The sequence below is a fragment of the Eleutherodactylus coqui genome, chromosome 8 (genome assembly GCF_035609145.1).
Source record: "Eleutherodactylus coqui strain aEleCoq1 chromosome 8, aEleCoq1.hap1, whole genome shotgun sequence".
Classification (NCBI taxonomy): Eukaryota; Metazoa; Chordata; class Amphibia; order Anura; family Eleutherodactylidae; genus Eleutherodactylus; species Eleutherodactylus coqui.
This window is the reverse complement of record NC_089844.1, coordinates 209,729,055-209,756,601: the sequence shown is the minus strand read 5'-3', so window position 1 is coordinate 209,756,601 and position 27,547 is coordinate 209,729,055. Positions and strand designations below refer to the sequence as shown.

The 27,547-nt window shown below is 53.9% G+C and overlaps 1 protein-coding gene across 1 annotated transcript; it reads left to right on the top strand.

Moving 5' to 3' along the window:
- Positions 1-1,698: 1,698 nt before the first annotated feature.
- DNAJB11 (DnaJ heat shock protein family (Hsp40) member B11) lies at positions 1,699-27,132 on the top strand. The gene is made up of 10 exons (XM_066577287.1): positions 1,699-1,854; positions 6,613-6,769; positions 10,545-10,642; positions 12,471-12,603; positions 18,970-19,112; positions 20,788-20,870; positions 21,581-21,638; positions 24,047-24,158; positions 25,282-25,441; positions 26,447-27,132. The coding sequence occupies exons 1-10, from the start codon at positions 1,781-1,783 to the stop codon at positions 26,509-26,511; spliced, it is 1,083 nt and encodes a 360-aa protein (XP_066433384.1). The 5' UTR covers positions 1,699-1,780; the 3' UTR covers positions 26,512-27,132.
- Positions 27,133-27,547: the final 415 nt, after the last annotated feature.

Here is a 27,547-nt window from a genome sequence, read left to right as displayed (position 1 = left end):
CCACCGAGGGAGAAGATCCCGGCGGCCATCTTCACCAGGTAAGTAAGAAGTCACCGGAGCGCGGGGATTCGGGTAAGCACTATCCGTTTTTTTTTTTTAACCCCTGCATCGGGTTTGTCTCGCGCCGAACGGGGGGGCTATTGAAAAAAAAAAAAAAAAAAACGTTTCGGCGCGGGACAACCCCTTTAAGTCAGTGGAAGCCATTCGATCCACGTCACACCCACAGTTGACAGTGCGGACGTACTGCGGGAAAGGAGAGAATGCATTGCGTCTGCCTAAGGCGCGCCCGCACGTATCCGCCATGCAGAAGAAAGAAGAGACCCGCACCGCATCCGGACATGTAAGAGAAGTGTCCATGGCAAGGGCGGATTCCGCACTCAGAATCCGTGCGTTTTGTGGCCATGAGGCCTTAAAGCGACCCTGCAGGCACAGAGAAACAAAGATGGCTGAACCGCGTCTCTGACTCCCTGCTGCACACTGTAAATAGTATACACTGGTAGTCTAAGACACTACAGGCTGCTCTGATTGGCTGGCGCTGATCATGTGGGCAGCACATATGGTGTCTTAGGGGTATTTGCGCCATGTATTACGCACACATTACACAGTAAGTAGAACTTATTGCTTTCAGTAGTTCCGTTCACATCAGTGCGTTCACGTGGCCGCAAGTAAACGGCGTATTTGTGCAGCAATGACATGGGTCCTCCTGCGTACTGTATTACGTGACTGAAATACGCTTGCGCTGGTGTGAACGAGCCCTTATACTAATGATGCTACACTGCATGGGGGAAACAAAGCAATATTCACCCAGTAGGTGGCGTCCGGGCACCTCCCGCTGGTCTCCAGCAGGCTTCAGTGTAGTCCTCAGCGCCGACATGTTGGTAGCGGGACTTGAATACCCGCCTCCAGCAAGCGATTGCTCTGATTGGTTCAGGAACACTGCCTCAGCCAATCAGAGTCGGTGCTCGATGAACAAATCACAGCCATTCAATGGTGTCATTCAATGAATGACTGTAATTGGTTCATCGAGCGTGAGCTCTGATTGGCTGAGGCAGAGTTCCTGAACCAATCAGAGCAATAGCTTACTGGAGGCGGATATTCAAGCCCCGCTACCAACAAGAGATGCTCCGTTGGCATTGAGGACTTCACTGGAGCCTGCTGGAGCATCGGGGACCAGTGGGAGAGGCTCAGACGGCACCTGCTAGGTATTAAGACATCCCCTGAAAATAAGACCCTGTGCATCTTTTGGGGTGAACAGTCTCTTAAAGGGGTTTGTCCAGGACTAGTATGAAGGTCCAGAAACAGCACAACCATCGTCCATGGTCTGTGCCTGCTACTGCACCTCATTCCCACTGAAGTGGATGCGCTGTTCCTGCAAATACAACAGACCCTTTTTGAGTCCTGAACAAACGGTATGAGGGGTTAACCCAACTATCGGGAAGCAGCTGTCACTATGAGGAGGCAGAAGAGGGAAGTCCACCAGTAATATGGCTCCTTCCTCCTATCGGCGACAAATCAGGAGAAAGGGGCGGGGCCTTCTTCAGCTGGCAGCGGATTGGCCGGACAAGTATGCACGGTAACGTGCCATGTCTTCTCTTGTCATTGGATGCATGATCCCGGAAGTGACAACAGAAGAGCCCTGATTGGCTGCAGGTGCGGCGCTGGGGCTGACGTGGCGCGGTGTGATTGGCTGAAGACGGTTGAATGCTCAGTGTGGAGATAGAGGGAAGACTGTATGTCCTGAGAGCGGCGGAGACAGCTGAGTCCTCCCCGCGCCGGAGCCATGAAGATCGGCCCGTTGTCTCTGAGCAGCGCCTGCCTGCTGCTCGTCTACGTGCTGGCGATGGTGGCTGCGGGGTAAGTGCGGAGCAGGAAGTGTCCGGCGTGCTGCAGGCGGAGGACCGGTCAGGGCTGCGTGGCTGAGGGTCATTCACCTGCCGCTGTGTGCCGGTGCCTGAGGGGGATGGGATGGATGCCCTTCTGTCTACCTCATAAATCAGTTCTAGGGGGGGTAAGCGGCTGTCATACGGGTGAGCCGCCGCCGTGGGGGGAAGCGGGCGCCGTACGGGTGAGCCGCCGCCGTAGGGGGAAGCGGGCGCCGTACGGGTGAGCCGCCGCCGTAGGGGGGGAAGCGGGCACCGTACGGGTGAGCCGCCGCCGTAGGGGGGGAAGCGGGCGCCGTACGGGTGAGCCGCCGCCGTACGGGTGAGCCGCCGCCGTAGGGGGGGTAGCGGGTGCCGTACAGGTGAGCCGCCGCCGTAGGGGGGGAAGCGGGCGCCGTACGGGTGAGCCGCCGCCGTAGGGGGGGGAAGCGGGCGCCGTACGGGTGAGCCGCCGCCGTAGGGGGGGAAGCGGGCGCCGTACGGGTGAGCCGCCGCCGTAGGGGGGGAAGCGGGCGCCGTACGGGTGAGCCGCCGCCGTAGGGGGGGAAGCGGGCGCCGTACGGGTGAGCCGCCGCCGTAGGGGGGGAAGCGGGCGCCGTACGGGTGAGCCGCCGCCGTACGGGTGAGCCGCCGCCGTAGGGGGAAGCGGGCGCCGTACGGGTGAGCCGCCGCCGTAGGGGGGGGAAGCGGGCGCCGTACGGGTGAGCCGCCGCCGTAGGGGGGGAAGCGGGCGCCGTACGGGTGAGCCGCCGCCGTAGGGGGGGGGAAGCGGGCGCCGTACGGGTGAGCCGCCGCCGTACGGGTGAGCCGCCGCCGTAGGGGGGGTAGCGGGTGCCGTACGGGTGAGCCGCCGCCGTAGGGGGGGAAGCGGGCGCCGTACGGGTGAGCCGCCGCCGTAGGGGGGGAAGCGGGCGCCGTACGGGTGAGCCGCCGCCGTAGGGGGGGAAGCGGGCGCCGTACGGGTGAGCCGCCGCCGTACGGGTGAGCCGCCGCCGTAGGGGGGGTAGCGGGCGCCGTACGGGTGAGCCGCCGCCGTAGGGGGGGAAGCGGGCGCCGTACGGGTGAGCCGCCGCCGTAGGGGGGGAAGCGGGCGCCGTACGGGTGAGCCGCCGCCGTAGGGGGGGAAGCGGGCGCCGTACGGGTGAGCCGCCGCCGTAGGGGGGGGAAGCGGGCGCCGTACGGGTGAGCCGCCGCCGTAGGGGGGGAAGCGGGCGCCGTACGGGTGAGCCGCCGCCGTAGGGGGGGGAAGCGGGCGCCGTACGGGTGAGCCGCCGCCGTAGGGGGGGAAGCGGGCGCCGTACGGGTGAGCCGCCGCCGTAGGGGGGGAAGCGGGCGCCGTACGGGTGAGCCGCCGCCGTACGGGTGAGCCGCCGCCGTAGGGGGGGGTAGCGGGTGCCGTACGGGTGAGCCGCCGCCGTAGGGGGGGTAGCGGGCGCCGTACGGGTGAGCCGCCGCCGTAGGGGGGGAAGCGGGCGCCGTACGGGTGAGCCGCCGCCGTAGGGGGGGAAGCGGGCGCCGTACGGGTGAGCCGCCGCCGTAGGGGGGGTAGGGGGGGAAGCGGGCGCCGTACGGGTGAGCCGCCGCCGTAGGGGGGGAAGCGGGCGCCGTACGGGTGAGCCGCCGCCGTAGGGGGGGGAAGCGGGCGCCGTACGGGTGAGCCGCCGCCGTAGGGGGGGAAGCGGGCGCCGTACGGGTGAGCCGCCGCCGTAGGGGGGGAAGCGGGCGCCGTACGGGTGAGCCGCCGCCGTAGGGGGGGAAGCGGGCGCCGTACGGGTGAGCCGCCGCCGTAGGGGGGGAAGCGGGCGCCGTACGGGTGAGCCGCCGCCGTAGGGGGGGAAGCGGGCGCCGTACGGGTGAGCCGCCGCCGTAGGGGGGGAAGCGGGCGCCGTACGGGTGAGCCGCCGCCGTAGGGGGGGAAGCGGGCGCCGTACGGGTGAGCCGCCGCCGTAGGGGGGAAGCGGGCGCCGTACGGGTGAGCCGCCGCCGTACGGGTGAGCTGCCGCCGCGGTAGGGGGGAAAGCCGCCGCCGTACGGGTGAGCGCGCGCGTGGTTGGCCTGGATGGGCGCCGGGCTCTGAGCGCGCGCGTGGTTGGCCTGGATGGGCGCCGGGCTCTGAGCGCGCGCGTGGTTGGCCTGGATGGGCGCCGGGCTCTGAGCGCGCGCGCGCGGTTGGCCTGGATGGGCGCCGGGCTCTGAGCGCGCGCGCGCGGTTGGCCTGGATGGGCGCCGGGCTCTGAGCGCGCGCGCGGTTGGCCTGGATGGGCTCTGAGCGCGCGCGCGGTTGGCCTGGATGGGCTCTGAGCGCGCGCGCGCGGTTGGCCTGGATGGGCTCTGAGCGCGCGCGGTTGGCCTGGATGGGCTCTGAGCGCGCGCGCGCGGTTGGCCTGGATGGGCTCTGAGCGCGCGCGCGCGGTTGGCCTGGATGGGCTCTGAGCGCGCGCGCGCGGTTGGCCTGGATGGGCTCTGAGCGCGCGCGCGCGGTTGGCCTGGATGGGCTCTGAGCGCGCGCGCGCGGTTGGCCTGGATGGGCTCTGAGCGCGCGCGCGCGGTTGGCCTGGATGGGCTCTGAGCGCGCGCGCGCGGTTGGCCTGGATGGGCTCTGAGCGCGCGCGCGCGGTTGGCCTGGATGGGCTCTGAGCGCGCGCGCGCGGTTGGCCTGGATGGGCTCTGAGCGCGCGCGCGCGGTTGGCCTGGATGGGCTCTGAGCGCGCGCGCGCGGTTGGCCTGGATGGGCTCTGAGCGCGCGCGCGCGGTTGGCCTGGATGGGCTCTGAGCGCGCGCGCGCGGTTGGCCTGGATGGGCTCTGAGCGCGCGCGCGCGGTTGGCCTGGATGGGCTCTGAGCGCGCGCGCGCGGTTGGCCTGGATGGGCTCTGAGCGCGCGCGCGCGGTTGGCCTGGATGGGCTCTGAGCGCGCGCGCGCGGTTGGCCTGGATGGGCTCTGAGCGCGCGCGCGCGGTTGGCCTGGATGGGCTCTGAGCGCGCGCGCGCGGTTGGCCTGGATGGGCTCTGAGCGCGCGCGCGCGCGCGGTTGGCCTGGATGGGCTCTGAGCGCGCGCGCGCGGTTGGCCTGGATGGGCTCTGAGCGCGCGCGCGCGGTTGGCCTGGATGGGCTCTGAGCGCGCGCGCGCGGTTGGCCGGGGATGGGCTCTGAGCGCGCGCGCGCGGTTGGCCGGGGATGGGCTCTGAGCGCGCGCGCGCGGTTGGCCGGGGATGGGCTCTGAGCGCGCGCGCGCGGTTGGCCGGGGATGGGCTCTGAGCGCGCGCGCGCGGTTGGCCGGGGATGGGCTCTGAGCGCGCGCGCGCGGTTGGCCGGGGATGGGCTCTGAGCGCGCGCGCGCGGTTGGCCGGGGATGGGCTCTGAGCGCGCGCGCGCGGTTGGCCGGGGATGGGCTCTGAGCGCGCGCGCGCGGTTGGCCGGGGATGGGCTCTGAGCGCGCGCGCGCGGTTGGCCGGGGATGGGCTCTGAGCGCGCGCGCGCGGTTGGCCGGGGATGGGCTCTGAGCGCGCGCGCGCGGTTGGCCGGGGATGGGCTCTGAGCGCGCGCGCGCGGTTGGCCGGGGATGGGCTCTGAGCGCGCGCGCGCGGTTGGCCGGGGATGGGCTCTGAGCGCGCGCGCGCGGTTGGCCGGGGATGGGCTCTGAGCGCGCGCGCGCGGTTGGCCGGGGATGGGCTCTGAGCGCGCGCGCGCGGTTGGCCGGGGATGGGCTCTGAGCGCGCGCGCGCGGTTGGCCGGGGATGGGCTCTGAGCGCGCGCGCGCGGTTGGCCGGGGATGGGCTCTGAGCGCGCGCGCGCGGTTGGCCGGGGATGGGCTCTGAGCGCGCGCGCGCGGTTGGCCGGGGATGGGCTCTGAGCGCGCGCGCGCGGTTGGCCGGGGATGGGCTCTGAGCGCGCGCGCGCGGTTGGCCGGGGATGGGCTCTGAGCGCGCGCGCGCGGTTGGCCGGGGATGGGCTCTGAGCGCGCGCGCGCGGTTGGCCGGGGATGGGCTCTGAGCGCGCGCGCGCGGTTGGCCGGGGATGGGCTCTGAGCGCGCGCGCGCGGTTGGCCGGGGATGGGCTCTGAGCGCGCGCGCGCGGTTGGCCGGGGATGGGCTCTGAGCGCGCGCGCGCGGTTGGCCGGGGATGGGCTCTGAGCGCGCGCGCGCGGTTGGCCGGGGATGGGCTCTGAGCGCGCGCGCGCGGTTGGCCGGGGATGGGCTCTGAGCGCGCGCGCGCGGTTGGCCGGGGATGGGCTCTGAGCGCGCGCGCGCGGTTGGCCGGGGATGGGCTCTGAGCGCGCGCGCGCGGTTGGCCGGGGATGGGCTCTGAGCGCGCGCGCGCGGTTGGCCGGGGATGGGCTCTGAGCGCGCGCGCGCGGTTGGCCGGGGATGGGCTCTGAGCGCGCGCGCGCGGTTGGCCGGGGATGGGCTCTGAGAGCGCGCGCGCGGTTGGCCGGGGATGGGCTCTGAGCGCGCGCGCGCGGTTGGCCGGGGATGGGCTCTGAGCGCGCGCGCGCGGTTGGCCGGGGATGGGCTCTGAGCGCGCGCGCGGTTGGCCGGGGATGGGCTCTGAGCGCGCGCGCGGTTGGCCGCGGTTGGCCTGGGTGGGCGCCGGGCTCGGAGCGCGCACGCGGTTGGCCGGGGATGGGCTCGGAGCGCGCACGCGGTTGGCCGGGGATGGGCTCGGAGCGCGCACGCGGTTGGCCGGGGGTGGGCGCCATATTTGGGCTAACGGCTTTGTTTGTCCCGTTTCAGCCGTGATTTCTACAAGATCCTGGGCGTCTCACGCGGCGCTACAGTGAAGGAGATAAAGAAGGCCTATAGAAAACTAGCGCTGCAGCTGCATCCCGACCGAAACCCCGATGATCCTCAGGCACAGGACAAGTTCCAGGATCTGGGGGCCGCCTACGAGGTCAGTGACATCTGGGACGGCTCTACGCTGATCGCATGCATCACATGACCGTCTGAAGGTTACATCGTAGTAAAGGGATGTTGTAGGACTTTACCCCTTGACCTGAGGAGAGGTCATCAATAGTTGATTGGTGGGGTCTGCAACGTGGGACCCCTGATGGTCAGCTGATCTTGGGCCCCAGCAGACATTGCAGCCAAGCTGGAGGCTGACAGCGCCGTCCTCGTTGTGGTCGGAGCTGGAAGTGTAATAGATGCAGTAAGAATTTTTGTCTGTAAAAGCCCATTTGGCTCTTTGGTCCTGTTAATCTGGTGATGAAGTTAAAGGGGTTTACAAGAGGCAGCAGGATAATGCTCGGCCGCACACACAGGGGGTCACAGGAGCCCCCACAACATTGTCACATTTCCGTGACAGCCCGGTCGCCAGATTTATCACCAAGAGAACATTATGGGACCAACTGCGACAGCCTACCAGTTTACACGATCTAGAGCAGTGGTGGCGAACCTATGGCATGCGTGCCAGTGGCGGCACGCAGAGCCCTCCGTGCTGGCACGCGCCTCCGTTGGCCGCTCACCACGTTAATAAATGCAAGCAGGCATTTACTCAGCTGCGTTGCTCTTGACGCCGATCCCGGCACACACTGTGACGTCAGTGTGCAGCCAGGATCCTCCTCCTCCTCCGTATCACATCTTGTATCCAAGCTAAAGGCGGTACAACAGGGTACTAGAGCCTGTATGCCTGCCTGTATCAAATCTTCTATCCAAGCTACAGGCAGCCCAACAGGGTACTAGAGCCTCCATGCCCGCCCGTATCACATCTTGTATCCAAGCTAAAGGCGGTACAACGGTACTAGAGCCTCCATGCCTGCCTGTATCAAATCTTGTATCCAAGCTACAGGCGGCCCAACAGGGTACTAGAGCCTCCATTCCCCCCGGTATCACATCTTGTATCCAAGCTAGATGTGGTACAACAGGGTATTAGAGCCTCCATGCCTACCTGTATCACATGTTGTATCCAAGCTAGAGGTGGTGCATCAGGAGTACTAGATCATCCATGTCTGCGTGTATCACATCTTGTATCCAAGCTGGAGGTGGTGCATCAGGAGTACTAGAGCCTCCATGCCTGCATGTATCACATCTTGTATCCAAGCTGGAGGTGGTGCATCAGGAGTACTAGAGCTTCCATGCCCATCCTGTATCACATCTTGTATCCAGGCTAGAGTTGATCTAACAGGGTACTAGAGCCTCCATGCCCCTCGTATCACATCTTGTATCCAAGCTAGAGGCGGTACAACAGGGTACTAGAGCCTCCATGCCCTCTGTATCACATCTTGTATCCAAGCTAGAGGCGGTACAACAGGGTACTAGAGCCTCCATGCCCTCTGTATCACATCTTGTATCCAAGCTAGAGGCGGTACAACAGGGTACTAGAGCCTCCATGCCCTCTGTATCACATCTTGTATCCAAGCTAGAGGCTGTACAACAGGGTACTAGAGCCTCCATGCCCGCCCGTATCACATCTTGTATCCAAGCTAGAGGTGGCACAGCAGGGTGCTAGAGCGTCCATGCCCCCGTATCACATCTTGTATCCAAGCTAGAGGCGGTACAACAGGGTACTAGAGCCTCCATGCCCACCCGTATAACATCTTGTATCCAAGCTAGAGGTGGCACAGCAGGGTACTAGAGCCTCCATGCCCGCCCGTATCACATCTTGTATCCAAGCTAGAGGTGGCACAGCAGGGTACTAGAGCCTCCATGCCTGCCCATATCACATCTTGTATCCAAGCTAGAAGCGGTACAACAGGGTACTAGAGCCTCCATGCCCGCCCGTATCACATCTTGTATCCAAGCTAGAGGTGGCACAGCAGGGTGCTAGAGCGTCCATGCCCCCGTATCACATCTTGTATCCAAGCTAGAGGCGGTACAACAGGGTACTAGAGCCTCCATGCCCGCCCGTATCACATCTTGTATCCAAGCTAAAGGCGGTACAACAGGGTACTAGAGCCTCCATGCCTGCCTGTATCAAATCTTGTATCCAAGCTACAGGCGGCCCAACAGGGTACTAGAGCCTCCATTCCCCCCGGTATCACATCTTGTATCCAAGCTAGATGTGGTACAACAGGGTATTAGAGCCTCCATGCCTACCTGTATCACATGTTGTATCCAAGCTAGAGGTGGTGCATCAGGAGTACTAGATCATCCATGTCTGCGTGTATCACATGTTGTATCCAAGCTAGAGGTGGTGCATCAGGAGTACTAGATCATCCATGTCTGCGTGTATCACATTTTGTATCCAAGCTGGAGGTGGTGCATCAGGAGTACTAGAGCTTCCATGCCCATCCTGTATCACATCTTGTATCCAAGCTAGATGTGGTACAACAGGGTATTAGAGCCTCCATGCCTACCTGTATCACATGTTGTATCCAAGCTAGAGGTGGTGCATCAGGAGTACTAGATCATCCATGTCTGCGTGTATCACATGTTGTATCCAAGCTAGAGGTGGTGCATCAGGAGTACTAGATCATCCATGTCTGCGTGTATCACATTTTGTATCCAAGCTGGAGGTGGTGCATCAGGAGTACTAGAGCTTCCATGCCCATCCTGTATCACATCTTGTATCCAGGCTAGAGTTGATACAACAGGGTACTAGAGCCTCCATGCCCCCCGTATCACATCTTGCATCCAAGGTAGAGGCGGTACAGCAGGGTACTAGAGCTTCCATGCCCATCCTGTATCACATCTTGTATCCAGGCTAGAGTTGATACAACAGGGTACTAGAGCCTCCATGCCCCCCGTATCACATCTTGCATCCAAGGTAGAGGCGGTACAACAGGGTACTAGAGCCTCCATGCCCGCCCGTATCACATCTTGTATCCAAGCTAGAGGTGGCACAGCAGGGTGCTAGAGCGTCCATGCCCCCGTATCACATCTTGTATCCAAGCTAGAGGCGGTACAACAGGGTACTAGAGCCTCCATGCCCTCTGTATCACATCTTGTATCCAATCTAGAGGCGGTACAACAGGGTACTAGAGCCTCCATGCCTGCCTGTATCACATCTTGTATCCAAGCTAGAAGCGGTACAATAGGGTACTAGAGCCTCCATGCCTGCCCATATCACATCTTGTATCCAAGCTAGAGGCGGTACAACAGGGTACTAGAGCCTCCATGCCTGCCTGTATCACATCTTGTATCCAAGCTAGAGGCGGTACAACAGGGTACTAGAGCCTCCATGCCTGCCCATATCACATCTTGTATCCAAGCTAGAGGCGGTACAACAGGGTACTAGAGCCTCCATGCCCGCCCATATCACATCTTGTATCCAAGCTAGAGGCGGTACAACAGGGTACTAGAGCCTCCATGCCTGCCCATATCACATCTTGTATCCAAGCTAGAGGCGGTACAACAGGGTACTAAAGCCTCCATGCCTGCCCATATCACATCTTGTATCCAAGCTAGAGGCGGTACAACAGGGTACTAGAGCCTCCATGCCCGCCCATATCACATCTTGTATCCAAGCTAGAGGCGGTACAACAGGGTACTAGAGCCTCCATGCCTGCCCCTATCACATCTTGTATCCAAGCTAGAGGCGGTACAACAGGGTGCTAGAGCCTCCCTACAAGGGGTCGGTTCTCCGCAATGCTCCGACATAATCCCTTATTTATATCAGCGTTAGCGCGGGCACCCTGCGGTCCTTGAGGGGTTAAGCTGGTGTAGTTAGATTCCAGGTGAGCGGCTCTTGCGTCATGTTGTGGTGATTCTCCAGCCGGCTTCTATTTTAGGTGCTTTCTGATGAAGAGAAGAGAAAACAGTACGATGCGTACGGGGAGGAAGGACTGAAGGACGGCCATCAGAGCTCTCACGGTGACATATTCTCGCAGTAAGTCGCTAGAAGCAAATGCGCATCTACTTCTATCCTGTCCGCTTTGTATAAGGTACGCTGTACACGGCAGCCTGTTAATGGCTCCCTAACACTGATCAGTGGGGTCCAACTGCTGGGGTCCGGAAGGGCTCACATGAACGGGTCGGATTCTGCTTGCAGATATCCACAGCGGAAGACCTGCGAATGATCACAGAAGCGAAGTGTGTATGGTCACGCATGCGTTCGGTTTTTTGCGTCAGGCTATCATCTGCATGGAAGAACGAACACAAGCAGGGAATGGCATCAGAAAGTTGCCCAACCTCTTGGAAGGACCCTTACGTTGCTCAGGCGCCATTCTCTTGTGCTGTGGTGGTGAGATGCTCTGAGGGCCTTCAGGATGGGATGCTGATCCCTCGGCTCAGCCGGATTTATACTACTACTTGTGGTATAATGAATCGGCGAAAGTCAATGCATTTCAATGCCTGCGTATTATACACGCAAACGGCAATCTCGGAATCCACTCATGTGAGACTGACCTAAGCCTATGACGGCAGCCTATTACATTTTAGGGCAGACATGGAGGCCTTTGTCAGGATTTCAGCTGGTACTGTGTGATCACATTGCTGGGTGACAGAAAGATTCCTTCTCCCTGTCATCTGCTTACATGTTACAGTTACTACTTATTGTGGCATGTAAGGGGTTAAACTGCCAGGATCTGAAGTTTCTCCATTCCTGGCGGTTAGAGCAGGAGCCCGGCTGTCAGTAGTCAGTCATGCCACCGCATGCAGGTTTATAGCCCATTAGTGAGGTCAGTAACAAGGTGCATTCTGTTCACAAAGGGGTTAATGTAGAAAAACAATTACAAAAGTACCTACATTCGGTGTGCTTGTATAGTACTAATGCATAGAAGTCCATGTCACTTTTTTTTTTAACTACACTGTGAACACTGTAAAAGTGAATAGGTCCATCCCGCCCCTCCCAAAAAAAAAAAAACTTAATTAAAAGCACAATTGTATTTTTTTTTTCTTGTCCATATCATTGAGGGACCCAGAAGAGCTTGGGTATAACTAAACAGAGTCAATCCCTCCTACTGGCTATGCGCCTCCTGCAGGCACTGAGCTAATCCGTGTTAGCTTGGTGTCCATAGGATGCAGACCACCTCCTCCTCTGCGGGGCTTCTGGCCGGTCCTAATTGTAGTTTTAATTATCACTCTCTTCTCCTTTAGCTAGAAATTGGGATGAGGTAACGTCCCTGATTGTCCCAAAGTGAGGAGGGCGAACAATGCTGCTAGAGACACGTTTACTCCCTCCTGCAAGACGGCAAATTGGAACAGAGCCGTACTAACCACTCTGCTTCCTGCCAGCCATGGGCTCGGCTGAGACTCTTGCTCCAACTTCATCCGCCCCCTCCTCTCCGATTGTGGCGACCACCCTTCTGGTGCCCCGGGGGAGCCGTGGAGAAGAGGGTGAAGATGAGGCGAATAAACAGAATTAATCTCTGCGAGTACCTACCTTCTCACACCCTCAAGGCGGAGTAGTTCTGGATGTCTCCCTTTCTGGCTGTGTGTTCTTATGCTCCTCAGCTCTAGTCTTGAAAGTATATCCTTGACTCCCCCCGTACATCACAGATCATGCATCTTGGTAACAGTAGCTGAGGCCGCACACTACGATGGGGCGCCCTGATATCCACTCCAACCTCCTAGTTACAGAACACTTTTACTCTCGAGTAGGACCTTCTCTGGCCGAGGCGCCGTCCCGCCCGGATGGAGCGGTGGTAGAAGCCTCCTGAGCCTCCTTCTTCTGTGTAGTGTACTCTTATGGAAATCTCTATCTTGTATTTGCTTAGTTTCTTTGGAGACTTTGGATTCATGTTTGGAGGCAATCCACGGCAGCAAGACAGAAATGTTCCGCGCGGCAGCGACATCCGGATCGACCTGGAAGTGACTCTGGAAGAGGTTTACTCAGGAAACTTTGTAGAGGTATTTTCTATCTTGTTTTCTACATTCATGTGAAAAGGACAAACTGATGGAAAGGGGATGTTCTAATGTCCAAACACAAATATCGCATCTTCATTCGTGACCTCCACCATACATGTACGTCAGATGTATACCTGTGCCTGCCCCATACATGGCCACAGTGGGCTGTCTTTCACACTCCATTTGGGTCGGTTTAACCATAGAAATGCTGCTGTTAATTCTGAAAATGGCATTTAAATGGCCCAATTGGCTTTCGAAAGTCTTGCATGGCCTGTCCATGATGAGACTGCAGGGTACTGTTCAGGTGTCATGGCAGAAATGCAACAAACTGCAATATTGAAGTATTGCAGTATATTGTATAAGTGATCAAAAGAGAACTAGTTCACGTTCCCTTATGGGACTAAAAGAAAATGTAAACATAAGTGGAAAAAAAGGTTTTATTCTAAAAAATGGCCAATATTGTGTTAGAACAAACTTTTTTCCCCCTTTTTAAAAAAAATTAGTGTTTCCCCCAGTAGTCTCCACGACAGCACCAATTGAGATTGCCTCCTCCTGATAGGACAGGAACATACTGAGAGGTTAAAAGCTCCCCCCCTTCCCCACTTTCCTCAGTGTCTTCCTGTCCTGCCAGGAGGCAGGATCTCTGAGAGGGGCTGGTGGAGAAGCCAGCCAGGATTACTTACAGGCGGATCGGAGGGCAGTGGCTCAGCCTGTCCTCCCTTCCAAGCCAGACAACTCCCGGGACGCCACATGGGGTGGTAACCCCCGGGCCAGGTTCCTCCGGCGGCGGCCCATGGGGGGTACAAAGCGGGAGCCTCAGTCCCCCTCGTCCTCCCTGCAGAAGTTAGAGCGCAGTGCTCCAGGAAGCCCTTCGACGGCGGGGCGCCGCGTCACTTGTCCAGCGCGATGACGTCATCGCGTCTGCATCAGGAGCAGAGGGGGCGGGGCTTAGCGCAGGAGCGCGAAAATTTAAAAAAATAGGAACCCGAGAGAAGCCAGAACAAACCAGCACTACAGGTCGCAGGGTGTCCGCGGTACCGGTATAGTAATGAGTGCTCCAGCCCCAGAGACAGCTGAAACCTCAGCCTCAGCGGCCGTAAGTAGCCAGTGCGGCAAAAAATACAATGCAAATATCCAGTGTATTGTGTATGGAAAATTGCATATTTACCCGCAAAAATGCTTTATTTGTCAGGGGGATAAAAAAGACCCCCCCCCCCCAGAACAAAACCCAGAAAATGCGGGATAAAACTGCCAGCTACGTACCAGAGGCCTCTATGCAAGGCATGCGTAGCTAGGCTAGTTAACGAGGAATCGGGAGGACGTTAGGAAGCTGGTGAAAGAAGAGGTTCGATCAGCCCTAACGTCACAGCTGGCGCCGCCAGCGAAACGCCAGAAAAGGGCGTATGTTCCTGATGAGCCTTCCGACTCAGAGAGTTCTATTGGGTCGGAGAAAGAGGAACAGGCGGCCGAGGAGTCCTCAGATTAGGAGGACTACAAAAGATACTTATTCCACCAAGACGACTTAACGGAATTGATTAAGTCAGTCAGGGCTACACTAAAAATGGAAGAGCCCAGAGAACCACGTACCCTACAAGATGAGATATTTGGGGGACTAGGGGAGAGGCGCAAGCATACCTTCCCTGTCCACAAGAATATCCCCAAAATAATCCAAAAAGAGTGGAGCCGCACAGTTAAAAGATCCCATGGATCGCAAAGCTGAGGGCCTTCTAAAGAAATCATGGGAGGCAGCGGCAAACATACTTAGGCCAGGGATCGCAGCCACTAGAACAGCTACAGCTACACCTAACCAATAAGACGCCGAGGGAACAGATCCTAAATTCCCTTTCCGATCCCGCGTATGGCAACAAATTTCCTAGCGGACGCCGCGGCCGAAACTCTCAAACTCTCGGCGACAGCTACAGCCCGGTCTAACTCAGCCAGAAGAGTGTTATGGCTGAAATCGTGGTCAGGCGACCTAGCCTCAAAAAATAAGCTATGCGCCCTCCCGTTCTACGGCCAGTTTTTGTTCGGACCGGACCTTGACAAGACTCTAGAGAAGGCGGCCGACAAAAAGAAGGGATTCCCGGAAGAAAAGCCGCAGAGAGGGAAGACCTTCTTCCGGGCCCCAAGGCAACAGCCAGAGGCCTACCGAGGCAAGGGCAAGACGGGACGTTGGAGTTACCCTAAGGGGGGCAGAGGAAGGAATATCTTCTTTAACCCCCACCAGGGGGAGCCAAAGCAGAGACCCTGACGCCATCCCCGTAGGGGCAAGGCTGGGGGGGCTTTGTGGATCAAGGGGCCGCGATTTCCGAAGGCCCATGGATCCCAAAGATCTTACAGCAGGGATACCGGATAGAGCTGGTGTCCCTCCCCAGAAGGAAATTCATTATCACGGGAGGCTCCAAACAGTTACACCCCCCGTACCGCAAAACGAGGAAACCCAGGGCCATTATTCCAGGCTCTTCCTAGTAAGGAAACCCTGTGGGAAACAGCGGATGATAGTGAATCTGAAACCCCTGAACACCTGCATCAGATACAGAAAATTCAAGATGGAGTCCATCTCCTCAACGATAAAGTTGATTCCCAAAGGGGCCTACATGGCATCCATCGATTTAAAGGATGCTTATTTCCACGTACCGATCCACGAGGGGTCCCGGAAATACCTAAGGTTCGCAGTGGATGTGGGCAAAGGAATAGAGCACCATCAATTCAGATGCCTGCCCTTCGGGATCTCCTCAGCACCCAGAATCTTCACCAAAATTATGGCAGAGGTAGCCGCCTACCTGACGAAGAAGTCGGTCCTAATAGTACCCTACTTGGACGATATTTTAATAATAGCAGAGTCCAGAGAACTCCTAACGAAACACCTGAGGATAGTGCTAGAACTTCTCCAATCCTTAGGATGGATCATAAACTGGGAAAAATCCAGCCTAGATCCCGACAAACAGAAAACGTTTCTGGGTATAACGCTCAACTCAGAATCGCAATGCTCCTGCCTACCCGAGGAGAAAATACAAAACATCCGACGGCTAGTCAAAACCTTTCTACGGAGACGATTATGCACAATTCGGGAAGCAATGTCTCTCCTGGGAAGCTTGACGTCATGCATTCCAGGAGTGGCATGGGCCCAGGCTCACACCAGAGCCCTGCAAGCCTCAGTCCTATCCACGTGGGACAAAAGGAAGTCCTCTCTAGGGACAAGAATGTACATTCCAAGCGCGGTGAGAACATGCCTGCGTTGGTGGGCATCCCCAGAGAACCTGCGGAGAGGGGTTCATTGGCTACAAAACCCAGCCACTCGCATCACAACGGATGCAAGCGCCTGGGGATGGGGAGCGCATGTGGGGAACCAGTTCTTTCAGGGCCCATGGCCGCAAAGGACAAAAGAACAGTCCTCAAATTACAGGAAACTACAGGCCGTATGGCAGGTCCTACAGCAGTTAGGGAACTCGCTACGGGACCAGCATATAAAGATACTGTCAGACAATGTCACCGCGGTCGCCCATATACAACACCAAGGGGGCACAAGATCTCCCGCTCTGCAAAACATCGCACAGAAAATTTTTCACTGGGCAGAGGGCCGGATCCCCTCGATCACGGCAACCCATTTGAAGGGGACGCTAAACCAAAAAGCGGGCTTTCTCAGCAGGAGGCAAATAGACCCAGGAGAATGGTCTCTCTCCCTGAAAGCATTCAGGATCCTGATCAACCAGTGGGGGACCCCACAATTGGACCTGTTCGCAACCAGGGAAAATGCCAAAGTAAGCAACTTCTTCTCCCTCCGGCCAGGAGATCGTCCGACAGCAGTAGACGCCCTAGGCCAAGACTGGGGAGAGGGGCTGGTGTACGCCTTTCCCCCTATACCATTGATCCCCAGAGTCTTACAACATTTCAGAACCCAGGTATGCACACTAATCCTGGTGACCCCCTTCTGGCCCAAGAGAAGCTGGTTCGGTCTTGTAGCAACATTGTGTCCAGGACCCAGTCATCTTCCCTACCTGGACAGATCTTCTAGCGCAGGGGCCACTGAACCATCCGGGCATAGACAGGCTCCACTTAACAGCATGGCTCTTGAGGAATCCTCACTAAGAGAAGGGATTCTCAGAGAGAGTAGTAGAAACGTTAATGTCCAGCAGAAAAAAGACGACAAACCTTATCTACCAGAAAGTTTGGAGAAGGTTTTCCTCATGGAGACAGGGAAGGGATCACGGGGATTCTATCCCGGACATCCCTCTAATTTTAGAGTTCTTGCAGGAGGGCCTAGAGATGGGCCTCTCTCCAAGTACCCTGAGAGTCTAGGTCACAGCCCTTAGCGCCATATGTGACACAAAGTTCGCAGACAACAGATGGGTCAACAGGTTCCTAGCAGCAGCAACTAGATTACGGCCTAGGCCCATAAATCTTTTTCCAGACTGGAACCTTAATTGGGCTCTAAGGGCCATGATGGCGGAACCATTCGAGCCGATCGAAGCACTACCCATAAAAATGCTTACTATCAAGACCATTTTCCTAGTAGCCATCACCTCCGCAAGACGGGTTAGCGAACTACAGGCCTTGCCCATTCGCCACCCGGTCCTGAAAATCTCGGACACCAAATTAGTATTTAAAACAGACCCGGCGTTTATGCCAAAAGTAGTATCACATTTTCATAGGTCCCAAGACATAATAATCCCCTCATTTTTTAGTAAACCTAAAAAACGAAGAAGAAAAACCCTAAGCTGCCTGGACGTTAGGAGAGCAGTCCTAGGCTACATAGAGGCGACAAGCCACTGGAGACGGGACGGCAACCTGTTCATCCAGTTCAGTGGCCCAAATAAAGGGAGTAAAGCAGCGAAAAGCTCCATAGCCAGGTGGATCCGCCTAGCCATCATAGAGACCTATAAGGCCCTCGGGAAGGAAATCCCCTTAGCTCTTAAAGCCCATTCTACAAGGGCAGTAGCATCCTCATAGGCCGAACATAGCTCAGCCTCGGTCGAGCAGATATGCAAAGCCGCAGTCTGGAAGAAGCCCCACACGTTCATTAAACACTATAGGGTAAAAGTGCAGCAGGACGAGGACATGGCCTTCGGCCGCAAAGTCCTCTCGGCAGCAATCCCACCCTAATAAACTTTAGTTGGTACGTCTCAATTGGTGCTGTCGTGGAGACGACTGGGGGAAAAAGTGGATTATACCCACCTGATAATCAGGTTTCCAGTAGTCTCCACGACAGCACCCGTACCCCCCCCCCCTAAATGGATAGAAAGAAACTATAGAATATAATATAAAAAACATATATATAATATCATTTTATTTAAAAAAAAAAAACCCTGGTTAAAAGAAAAAACTTGGTGCTGTCGTGGAGACTACTGGAAACCCGATTATCAGGTAGGTATGATCCATTTTTTCGCGTCCATCTATGACAATAGTTTATTATTTATCTTGGACAGTGAACATTGTCGTAAGAAAAAATGAACTTAAGTGATCAAAAAGTTGTGTATATACCCCTGATGGTACCAATAGAGACCACCCGCTGTCCCACAAAAATAGCAGCAGACGGTGAAACAATGTAAACCCGGTAACTTTATATTTTTTTCTTTTGCTAAGTTTGGTGTAGTCCTAATTATACGGACTCACGGACTCACATTCTATTTTTGGCGCAGTGTGTATGCTATAATAATAATAAACTTTATTCATATAGCGCCAACATATTCCGCAGCGCTTGGTCAACCTTGAGCTGGCTACCTGAATCATGTGGGGATCGAACTTGCAACCTCCGGTCGTAGGCGAGAGCTTACACTCTGCACCACACAAGGCTCACGCCCCGCCCCTCCCCAAAAGAAAGCAGGTTTTTTTTTTTCTATTTCACCCTACTTAATTTTTTAAAACAGTTTTTCAGTGCGTTAAATAATCCCACTTGTCCCACAAAGAGCGCCCCCGTGTGGCCAGGTCAACAGAAAAATATAAAGGTTAAATATAAGTTATGTTTCTTGTGGTTTTAAAGTGGGGAGGAAACAAAAATCACAAAAATGTCCCGAGTCCTCAAGAGGTTCAAATAAACGAAGAAATATCGAACAACGTCTGGCTCCGGAAGCTTCTATGCATATATGTCCGGAACAGAGACTAGGAAGAGGGCCGGTTTGTCATGTTTTGAGTACTCTTGCATAAATTGAACACCCAGTTGAATGAAGAAGAATGTCCGTGGGGTTTATACTTTGGTGAAGGCCCCTCCTTGGTGGTAGAAACAAAGTAACCTTGTAGATAAAAGACCTTTTAATGATTACTTCACGGGACAACCCCTTTAAGGGGTTTCTTGCACCTGGAAAGCCCCTCTAACTTACTGTTACTACTTCTGTAATATGTTTGTTCCTCCTTGTTCTTTTAACTCCTTAGGTGGTGAGAAATAAGCCAGTAGCCCGTCAGGCACCGGGCAAGAGAAAATGTAACTGCCGGCAGGAGATGAGAACAACCCAGCTGGGACCCGGACGCTTCCAGATGACGCAGGAAGTTGTCTGTGATGAATGCCCTAATGTCAAGTACGTGCGCCAAGTACAGGCTGATACTGACTATAGTACCATGTATATAGCACTAGTAGGAGTATACGGCTTCCCACGGGTCTAGTCCGCAGAACGGTTTGCTGCTGATATGAATCCAACATAATAAAGTGCCGTTTGTTCACAGCAAGTAAAGAAAAATGGCTGCTTGCTAAGTGCAGAAATTGGAGGTCTCACCAGTGGTGTCTTGAAGAGATTTTAATTAATAGGGTTGTCGGGTTACTGAAGACCCCTCCCCTTCAATAGGACCCCCTGTATCACAATAATAAAGTGTACTGTACTTACCCCTCTGCGGCCGCCAGGATCTAGCACTGTGGCGCCGATAATGGTTGTTGCAGATGATATCACAGGAAATCGGGGGACCGCTGCAGCATCATCACTTGTTCTCCTGGCATCGGCACTCCCATCCTGAGCCAGGAGTTCAGGAATGTGATGCTGCAGCCCCTTATCAATAGGACATTGGCAGGGATCCCCCTACCGCCTGGGATTCCTACTAGTGGGCTGGTGCACTTGCATACTCAGCTGATGTCTGCAGGAAGAGGACAGCTCCGTTCTTACTGCAGTGCCCAAGCTTGGTATTACAGACCAAATTTTCATTCAAGTGAATGGAAACTTTGCTGTAATACAGAGTCTGGCCACTGCTATGGGAACAGAGCTGTCTGCTTCCTGCAGAAATCTGCTCAGTGCATGAACACACTGGTAGGCATCTGGTACCTGGCATCCTCAACTGTAAGCAAGGCCAATCTCTTATTGATGGACTATCTCGTGGACAGGCCATCAATGGTTTACAACTGAACATCCCCTTTTAATATGAATCTGCTCAGGTCTTCCTAATATACAACTTGATGCCTACTGAATGTTGTATGTTCACTGACAGGTTCCCTTTAGGATGCTTCTATTTCAGCAGTGCCAAGATAGCCAAGTAAGGGAAATTGCTGCGATGCTTATTTCCATCTGCAGTGCTGTTCCTTTTAACCCTGTGCAACTGGAAGATTAAAGAGGTTGTCCAGTTGCAGACTATTTATGGCCTATCCTCAGGAGTCTGCTGCATGGGACCCTCACCAATGAGTTGTTTTCTGGGTTGGTAAACATGTGAATTAAGATTATTTCTGCAGCAAGCAGACAGCTCTGTTTCCACTCCAGTGGCCAGACTTGGTATTGCAGGCCATTCACTTCAATGGGAACTTTGCCTGCAGTGGGAATGGAGCAGCCTGCTTTCTGCATGAGGGCACCAGCCCAGAGAACAACTGATCAGAGGGCGTTCCAGGTGGCAGACGCCTTACAATCTACTATTGATGGTATTTCCTGAGAAAGGACTTTCAATAGTTTATATATGGACAACCCTTTTAATATCTATTAGAGGAGGTTTTGGTCATGTTCACACATAGGGTATAAGCACAAATTCCACAGCCAAATTTCGGACAGAATCTTCAACACTGGCCCCACTGGGGGGGATGATGGGGATGGTTTAGGCTTTAGGAAAAATCTGGTGTAACTCCAGTGAAGTTCAGATTATCCTCCAAAATCCCCTTTGGGTGTGTCTGCTACAAATCCTCCCTGATGTAAATGGGGTTCCTACTGGACTGATGCCGCACATTGAGGGGTCATTTGATGTTCTTCTTTTTCCTTTCTTTTGTGTTCCCCTCCCCCCATATAGACTTGTAAATGAGGAACGAACATTAGAAGTTGAAATCGAACCCGGTGTTAGAGATGGTATGGAGTATCCGTTCATTGGAGAAGGTGAGCAGATTTTTTTCATGGATATTTTTGTAATTTTTTTTCTCTTTGCTTACTAACCCCTACTCGCCCCAGGGTGTAAGTTTGTCCTGGCTAGTAAGAGGTTCCTGTGAATGGATGCCATCCGCAGTGGGCGCCGGCTGTGACTGACTGCTGACCTCCTGCTGCAACGCTGTTGAGCGTGGCATGTAAAGCCCCGTTTTCCTGCTCCCCCTGAGGATGCCATGAAAGGCAAAACATGCGGGGGACCCATGTCCCCCGGAAATCTTGCATACTTGGGTCCAAAATAGGCCGGGTCACTAAGAGGTTAAAGGGGATTTCTGAGATTTAAAAAATAACTATAGTATGTAGATAAAAGTGTAAAAAAAAAAATGTTAAAAGCCATATTCCTCTTCCCAGCGTCCCTTCACCGAGGTCCATCACTTACTGCTCCGATCTGTGAAGCCACTGCAGCGGTCACATGCTGTTCGTCACTCGCGGCACTACTCCGCTGATGACTGACCTCCGAGGGGAACCGTGTGGATGGCACGTGACCTCTGAGGCCAGTAATTGGTTGATGAGTGATCAGTAGCTTCTGGGATCCAAGCAGCTGGACGGTGGGGGGTGGAGGAGTTATTAGGAAAATGTTATCATGCCTCCACCCCCTTTATCATCGTGGAGAATCCCTCCAAGCTCTTGAGTTTGCTATTACAATCCGTTCTTTGCTTTTCCAGGTGAACCCCATATTGATGGAGAGCCGGGTGACTTGCGCTTCCGAATCAAAGTTCTCAAGTAAGGTTTACAATCCGTTGAATGTTCTGTTGTTCTCTCTCTCTCTAGTAGACAAGAATTGGGTTTTCAGAGCGCTTTTCTCAGTTTTTTCCCAGCAAATGATTTAGCTCAGCGATCTGTTCAGGACGTCCTGCAGCCACGTGTGTTTCTCTCGTGTCCGGGTTTCCAAAAGACATTTTCAAGCAGGGTAACGCTTGGCTGCACACACAAGGGTGTGATGGGCTTTTTCTGGGTGGTGAAATGACGCCCACTTTTGCAGCAGGTAGCAGTCATGTTTTTACTATCGCAGTGAATACTGGGAAGATCACCTGACTACGGTCACCAATCGCTGTGCATGATACCCGTGCAACCACGCTGTTCATCAAACTATCAGCTGTTGAACTTGGTTTAGGAGGTATATCTTGCATCAACACTTTTAATCTAAGATTTGCAAATCCAAGTTCACTCTATCTGCCATCTAGGTTCAACCTAGAAGAAATGTATCGCGCACGGTGAATGCTGACTGTGGTCAGATGATTTTTCCCAGTATTCCTAGTGATAGTAAAAACATGACCGCTACCACCAACAGACAAGGGTGTATTTTCGCCTCCCAGGAAAAGCCTATCGGCCTTGTCCACCATCTTGGATTTCATTTGCTGATCTAAATTCAACTAGTTTGACATCACAGAGGTGAGAAAAAAATGTACAAAGACCTAACTCGCCGAAAAGGAGCCAAGAATGGTACCATCTAATAAACTGCAGGGCGGCTCAATCACCCCGACCCTAGTAGTATGCAGAGGGCCAGATTGCATTGAACATTTAGCTTGCTCATATTACAGACCAAACAGCAGCCACCCAGCTCAACCCAGCCCGGATTGGTGGAGGGGTGACTGCTAACATAGTCTGCACATGTGAACTGATATCAAGGATGTCAGCCATAGACAAGTGCGACACACTGGCATGACATCCCGGGCTCGCTCAGCATTTATAGCAAACTGCAAAAAAAAAAAAAATGACTGTTAGACTGCATTTTGGCCAAAACACATAAGCCGATGGGCCACGGCAAGGCCACCACACGTCCATCAGGACCTATGCTATCTCATTATTAACTAAACTAAAATCAGAGGTGAGAGAAAAAATGTACAAAGACATAACTCGCAGGAAAAGGAGCTCTGCATACTACCAGGGTCGGTGGTAATTGAGCGCTCTGCGGGTTATCAGATGGTGCGTTCTCTGTGAGTTAAATTCAACTAGTTTGATCCAACAAAATCGGGGGATATAATTGAACCTGGAGTTGAACCAAGATCACAGGCTAGGCTGTGTTGGTACGTCTTTGTACTTTGTCTTAGATTATCATGTTTGTGCAGCCGGCCCTTAGAAGGTCATTTTGACAATGTTTGCTCTCGGCTCACTACTGATTCCCAGTTCAGCAGGACTCTGTAGAGCGTTGGCAGCGCTCAGACGTCTGTTACTGGAAAAGTGACAAAACCTCCTAAGCGAACAGTCGGTGACTTTCCGTGGCCACTAACAAATCCGCGCGGCGGTAACGAGTAATGTTCCTCTGCAGTAGCAGTTGTGCATTGACTCATTTTCAGTAGGTGAGTTGGCAGCGTTGTTTGTTGCTGGCCGTGTTTTCTTCTTGGGTGGGACTTCTGCCATTCATGATCTCCCGTCGGCTGTTAGAATAGAGGAAGAGAAGGGAAAATGTGCTTGGCGGCTGGAAATCGCTGGCTCAGTGTTCACAGCCTGGACAGTTCTCCAAGACGAGAAGCTCTCTTAAAAATGTTAAAGGGGTTGTCCCGTGGCAGCAAGTGGGTCTATACACTTCTGTATGGCCATATTAATGCACTTTGTAATATACATTGTGCATTAATTATGAGCCATACAGAAGTTATCAAAAGTTTTATACTTACCTGCTCCGTTGCTGGCGTCCTCGTCTCCATGGTGCCGACTAATTTTCGCCCTCCGATGGCCAAATTAGTCGCGCTTGCGCAGTCCTGGTCTTCTGTTCTCTTCTATGGAGCCTTTCGTGCAGGATGCCGGCTCCGTGTAGCTCCGCCCCGTCACGTGCCGATTCCAGCCAATCAGGAGGCTGGAATCGGCAGTGGACCGCACAGAAGAGCTGCGGTCCACGGAGGCAGAGGATCCCGGCGGCCATCTTCACAGGTAAGTATAGAAGTCACCGGAGCGCGGGGATTAAGGTAAGCGCTCCGGTGAGCTTTCTGTACGTCCCTGAATCGGGGTTGTCTCGCGCCGAACGGGGGGGGGGGGGGGTTGAAAAAAAAAAAAACCCGTTTCGGCGCGGGACAACCCCTTTAACTCCCGGGAGTAAGCCCGAATATCGTGCATTTATTAAGTATCACAGCCGTAGCTGCACTGCCTCTTCTTGCTTCGTGTTAGAATTTAATTTCTTACCTTTCTATTTACAGACATCGTATATTTGAACGGCGAGGCGATGACCTTTACACCAATGTAACCATTTCTTTAGTTGAAGCACTTATTGGTTTCGAAATGGAGATTACACACTTGGATGGCCACAAAGTAAGTTTCTCCATTTTCCCTGTGGCATCGATGTCTTATCGGAGTTTCATCAAAGAATGCTGTGAAAATTACTGCAACACAAACTTGTGCTTAAGAAGTTTATCTAAACAGCAGCTCATTCGCATCAGTGCTGTCGTGCTTCCCTCAAAGTAAGCCCTACTTCGATTTTCGAGGGAGGCTTGAAATATAAGCCCTAGTTAAACTATATATATAAAAAAAAAAATCAATACTCACCTGTCCTGCGGCGTCTGAGTCCCTCATGCTGGTCTCTAGTGCTGCAGCAGACTTCCTTGTCCTCTGCACTGATCAATCACTCTCTTACTGGTGACAGGGCTTTGAATACTCTGCCTCCAGCAAGTGAGTGCTGTGATTCGATTGAGCGCCAGTCAGGCAGAGCCGGCGCTTGATCATTCGCAGCTATTCAGTGAATTACATCATTGAATGGCTATGATTGGTCCATCGAGCGCCGGCTCTGATTGGTGAGCCAGTGGCGCTCATGATCCAATCACAGCACTCGCTTGCTGGAGGCGGGGTATTCAGAGCCCTGTCACCAGAAAGAGAGTGATATGTCAGCGCAGAGGACACGGAAGTCTGCCACATCGCTTCCGGAGATCAGCAGCGCCAGTCACCCAGATGCCACGGACCAGGTGAGTATAAGAACCCCCCCCAAAATAAGACCTAGCGCCTCTTTTGGGGCAAAACTTAATGACAGGGTCTTATTTCTGGGGAAACGCGGTAGGAGTTTCTGCTGTCTTTCTCCATTTGTGGAGTAGGGAAACTCTAACCCCTGGCTAAAAGGAGTCTCATGGTGTTGCTGAACTGACCCCATTGACTGTAATGAGGTTGACTCCGTTTCCACTCAGCATTTTGCCGGATTTGACAGGATGAATAGCGCCGCAGTATTTCGTCCTGTTATTTAGCGGAAATTGGTGACTGTAGTTGCGAAGTGTATCTTCGACGTCGGTTTGAACGCGCCGTTCTTTTCAGACTGGTTCCAGTATACCAGTTGTGTGCAGACATCTTATTGATGTGCTGTTTAGACATGCATGGTATATAGGGGCATAAACTGCTTGATCTTCTGACTAAAGATGTTGTTTTGTCTATTTTGTAACTTTTTTCATAGGTTCATATAATGCGCGATAAAATAACAAAACCCGGAGCAAAGCTTTGGAAAAAAGGAGAAGGCCTGCCAAACTTTGACAATAATAACATCAAAGGATCGCTAGTTATTACTTTTGATGTGGAATTTCCAAAGGAACAGCTAACAGAGGAGCAGAAAAATGGTAAGTGTCCTGTTCTCAAAGGAACGGCTTCCCCCAAGGAAAGCTCTGCTGATGGTAACGGACAACCAATATAAAATGCCCCTCTGGTTAAGTTAACCCACCCTGCCACCCCCCTCACCCTAGAAAAACCTATAGCTCATTACAGGTATTCAGAGCTGTGTAAGCAGTGACGAGGCCGCAGCGCTTGGGCTACTTGGTGTCAGGCCATACATATCCGAACAGTGGGGTCCATCTTAGGGATACAATGTGACAAGCAGTGGCACCAAAAATCTATACAGAGCTGGAGAGAATTAATCCAGATGATAGAGACCAAATTGTTCTTCTCCAGACCCCCTAAACTGTACATTTTAGCCACTTTCTTTAATACGAGCACCTGTATCAACCTGAACACCAATCTTGCCTCCTTTTTTGCTTTTGTTTGTCTATGTCCGAGGGGTAGGCCTTCAATATTGTAATGCTGGGAAGCCCTTTAACCCTTTAGGGCTGTGGACTGTTGTAGTACTTTAGAACACTACTATTTTCTGGGATTTTCTTCTCCACTTTCCAAAGCCAATATTTTTTTATTTTGCTTTTTTAGGAGGCGAAATGAACAAAAAAAAGCCTATTGGCTCCTTTTGTAACATGTATTATTTTTACTGTTTTTCATATTTTTCACATTGTATGTTTCTATAGGGGACTTGAACCTGCGATCTTATGATCGCTCAGATAATGCACAGCAGTACTTCTGTGCTGCAGTGTATTATCTCTCGCCATTTCAAAGCTGTGGCCTCTTATTGCGATGGCAGCACATCGACCTTCCACGATTGGATGGCAGAGGGTTGATGACGTCACAGATGGCGCTCCATGCCTCTCTTAACGCCATACATGCCGCGTTAATTGTGGCATATAGAGGATTTACAGCAAAGATTTCTGTTCTTTCCGATCCTCAGCTGTCAGTTACGACTGCGCTCCTGAGCCTATACCAATTGTATACCATCTGATAAGCCAGTGTCTTGTGTTTTTTAGGTGTGAAACAGCTCTGGAAACATGGATCGGTGCAGAAGGTTTATAATGGACTGCAGGGCTATTAATACAGAAGAGTCAAGATCTATTTATTCTGGGGTTCTTTTTGTGTTTTTTAATAAATGTTCCATTCCGGTGGTCTTCATAGTTTGCAGCATTTTTAAACCTGATGAAACCTGCAACAGAATTCTACAAGTCGAATTCAAGCTTCCTTACAGAGAATAGTGACCGTATGGTGAAGCATCTCCTACACTTACGCTTCACTCGGACGACACTTAAAGGGCTTGCATAGAAAAGTCTGCACATCCAACAGATCAATGAAAGGGAACCCGTCCCCTACCTGCAGCACCTTAAACTGACGGGGAGCCGGGTGTTGTCTTTTACATACTCGCCTGCTTTCTGGTCCCCGCAGTGCGCACCTGTTAAATCCTCATTCCGGAAATCGCATACAGGTCTGCTATGAGCTATGATTAGCAATAATGCATTGTAGCACAGAAGTACTGCAGTGTATTATTAGTGCAATCATAGCATGGCAAGCACAAGTCCCCCACAGGAACAGAAAAAAAAGCGTTTGTACACTTCTCGTTATTTAAAAAAAAAGCCGTTTGGTGTGGTCACATGCGTAACGACCCGTACAATAAATTGAACACGCTTTTTATGCTGCATAGCAAGTGCCATGAAGAAAAGCATGGTATGTATCCCAAAATGGTACCCATAACGGTACCAATCCTGCACAGAGCTCCATCCATGCAAAAATCATGTTATCAGACTTGGAGTGATGAAAATAAATTCCAAAAAAGTAGTGTTGTGCTTAAACCTAAACAAAAACATAACTTTGGTCTTATTGTGTTAGTAGCACCAACCTGCAGGAAAACGGTACCCCATCATTTATTTATGCTGCATGAATGACGCTGCTCGCACGAACTCTGCAAGTGAAACCAAAATGCTCAAGAATCTGAAAGATACTGTTCAGAGCGGGAGTGAGTACTAATGCGGTATGGAAGGCCATCCGGCTGTCAAAACACGGGATACTCCTAATCGTGCAGCACTTCCGGTTTGGGGATTCAGGACATCGTCGCTTCCCTCCTATGATTCGTTGCGTCC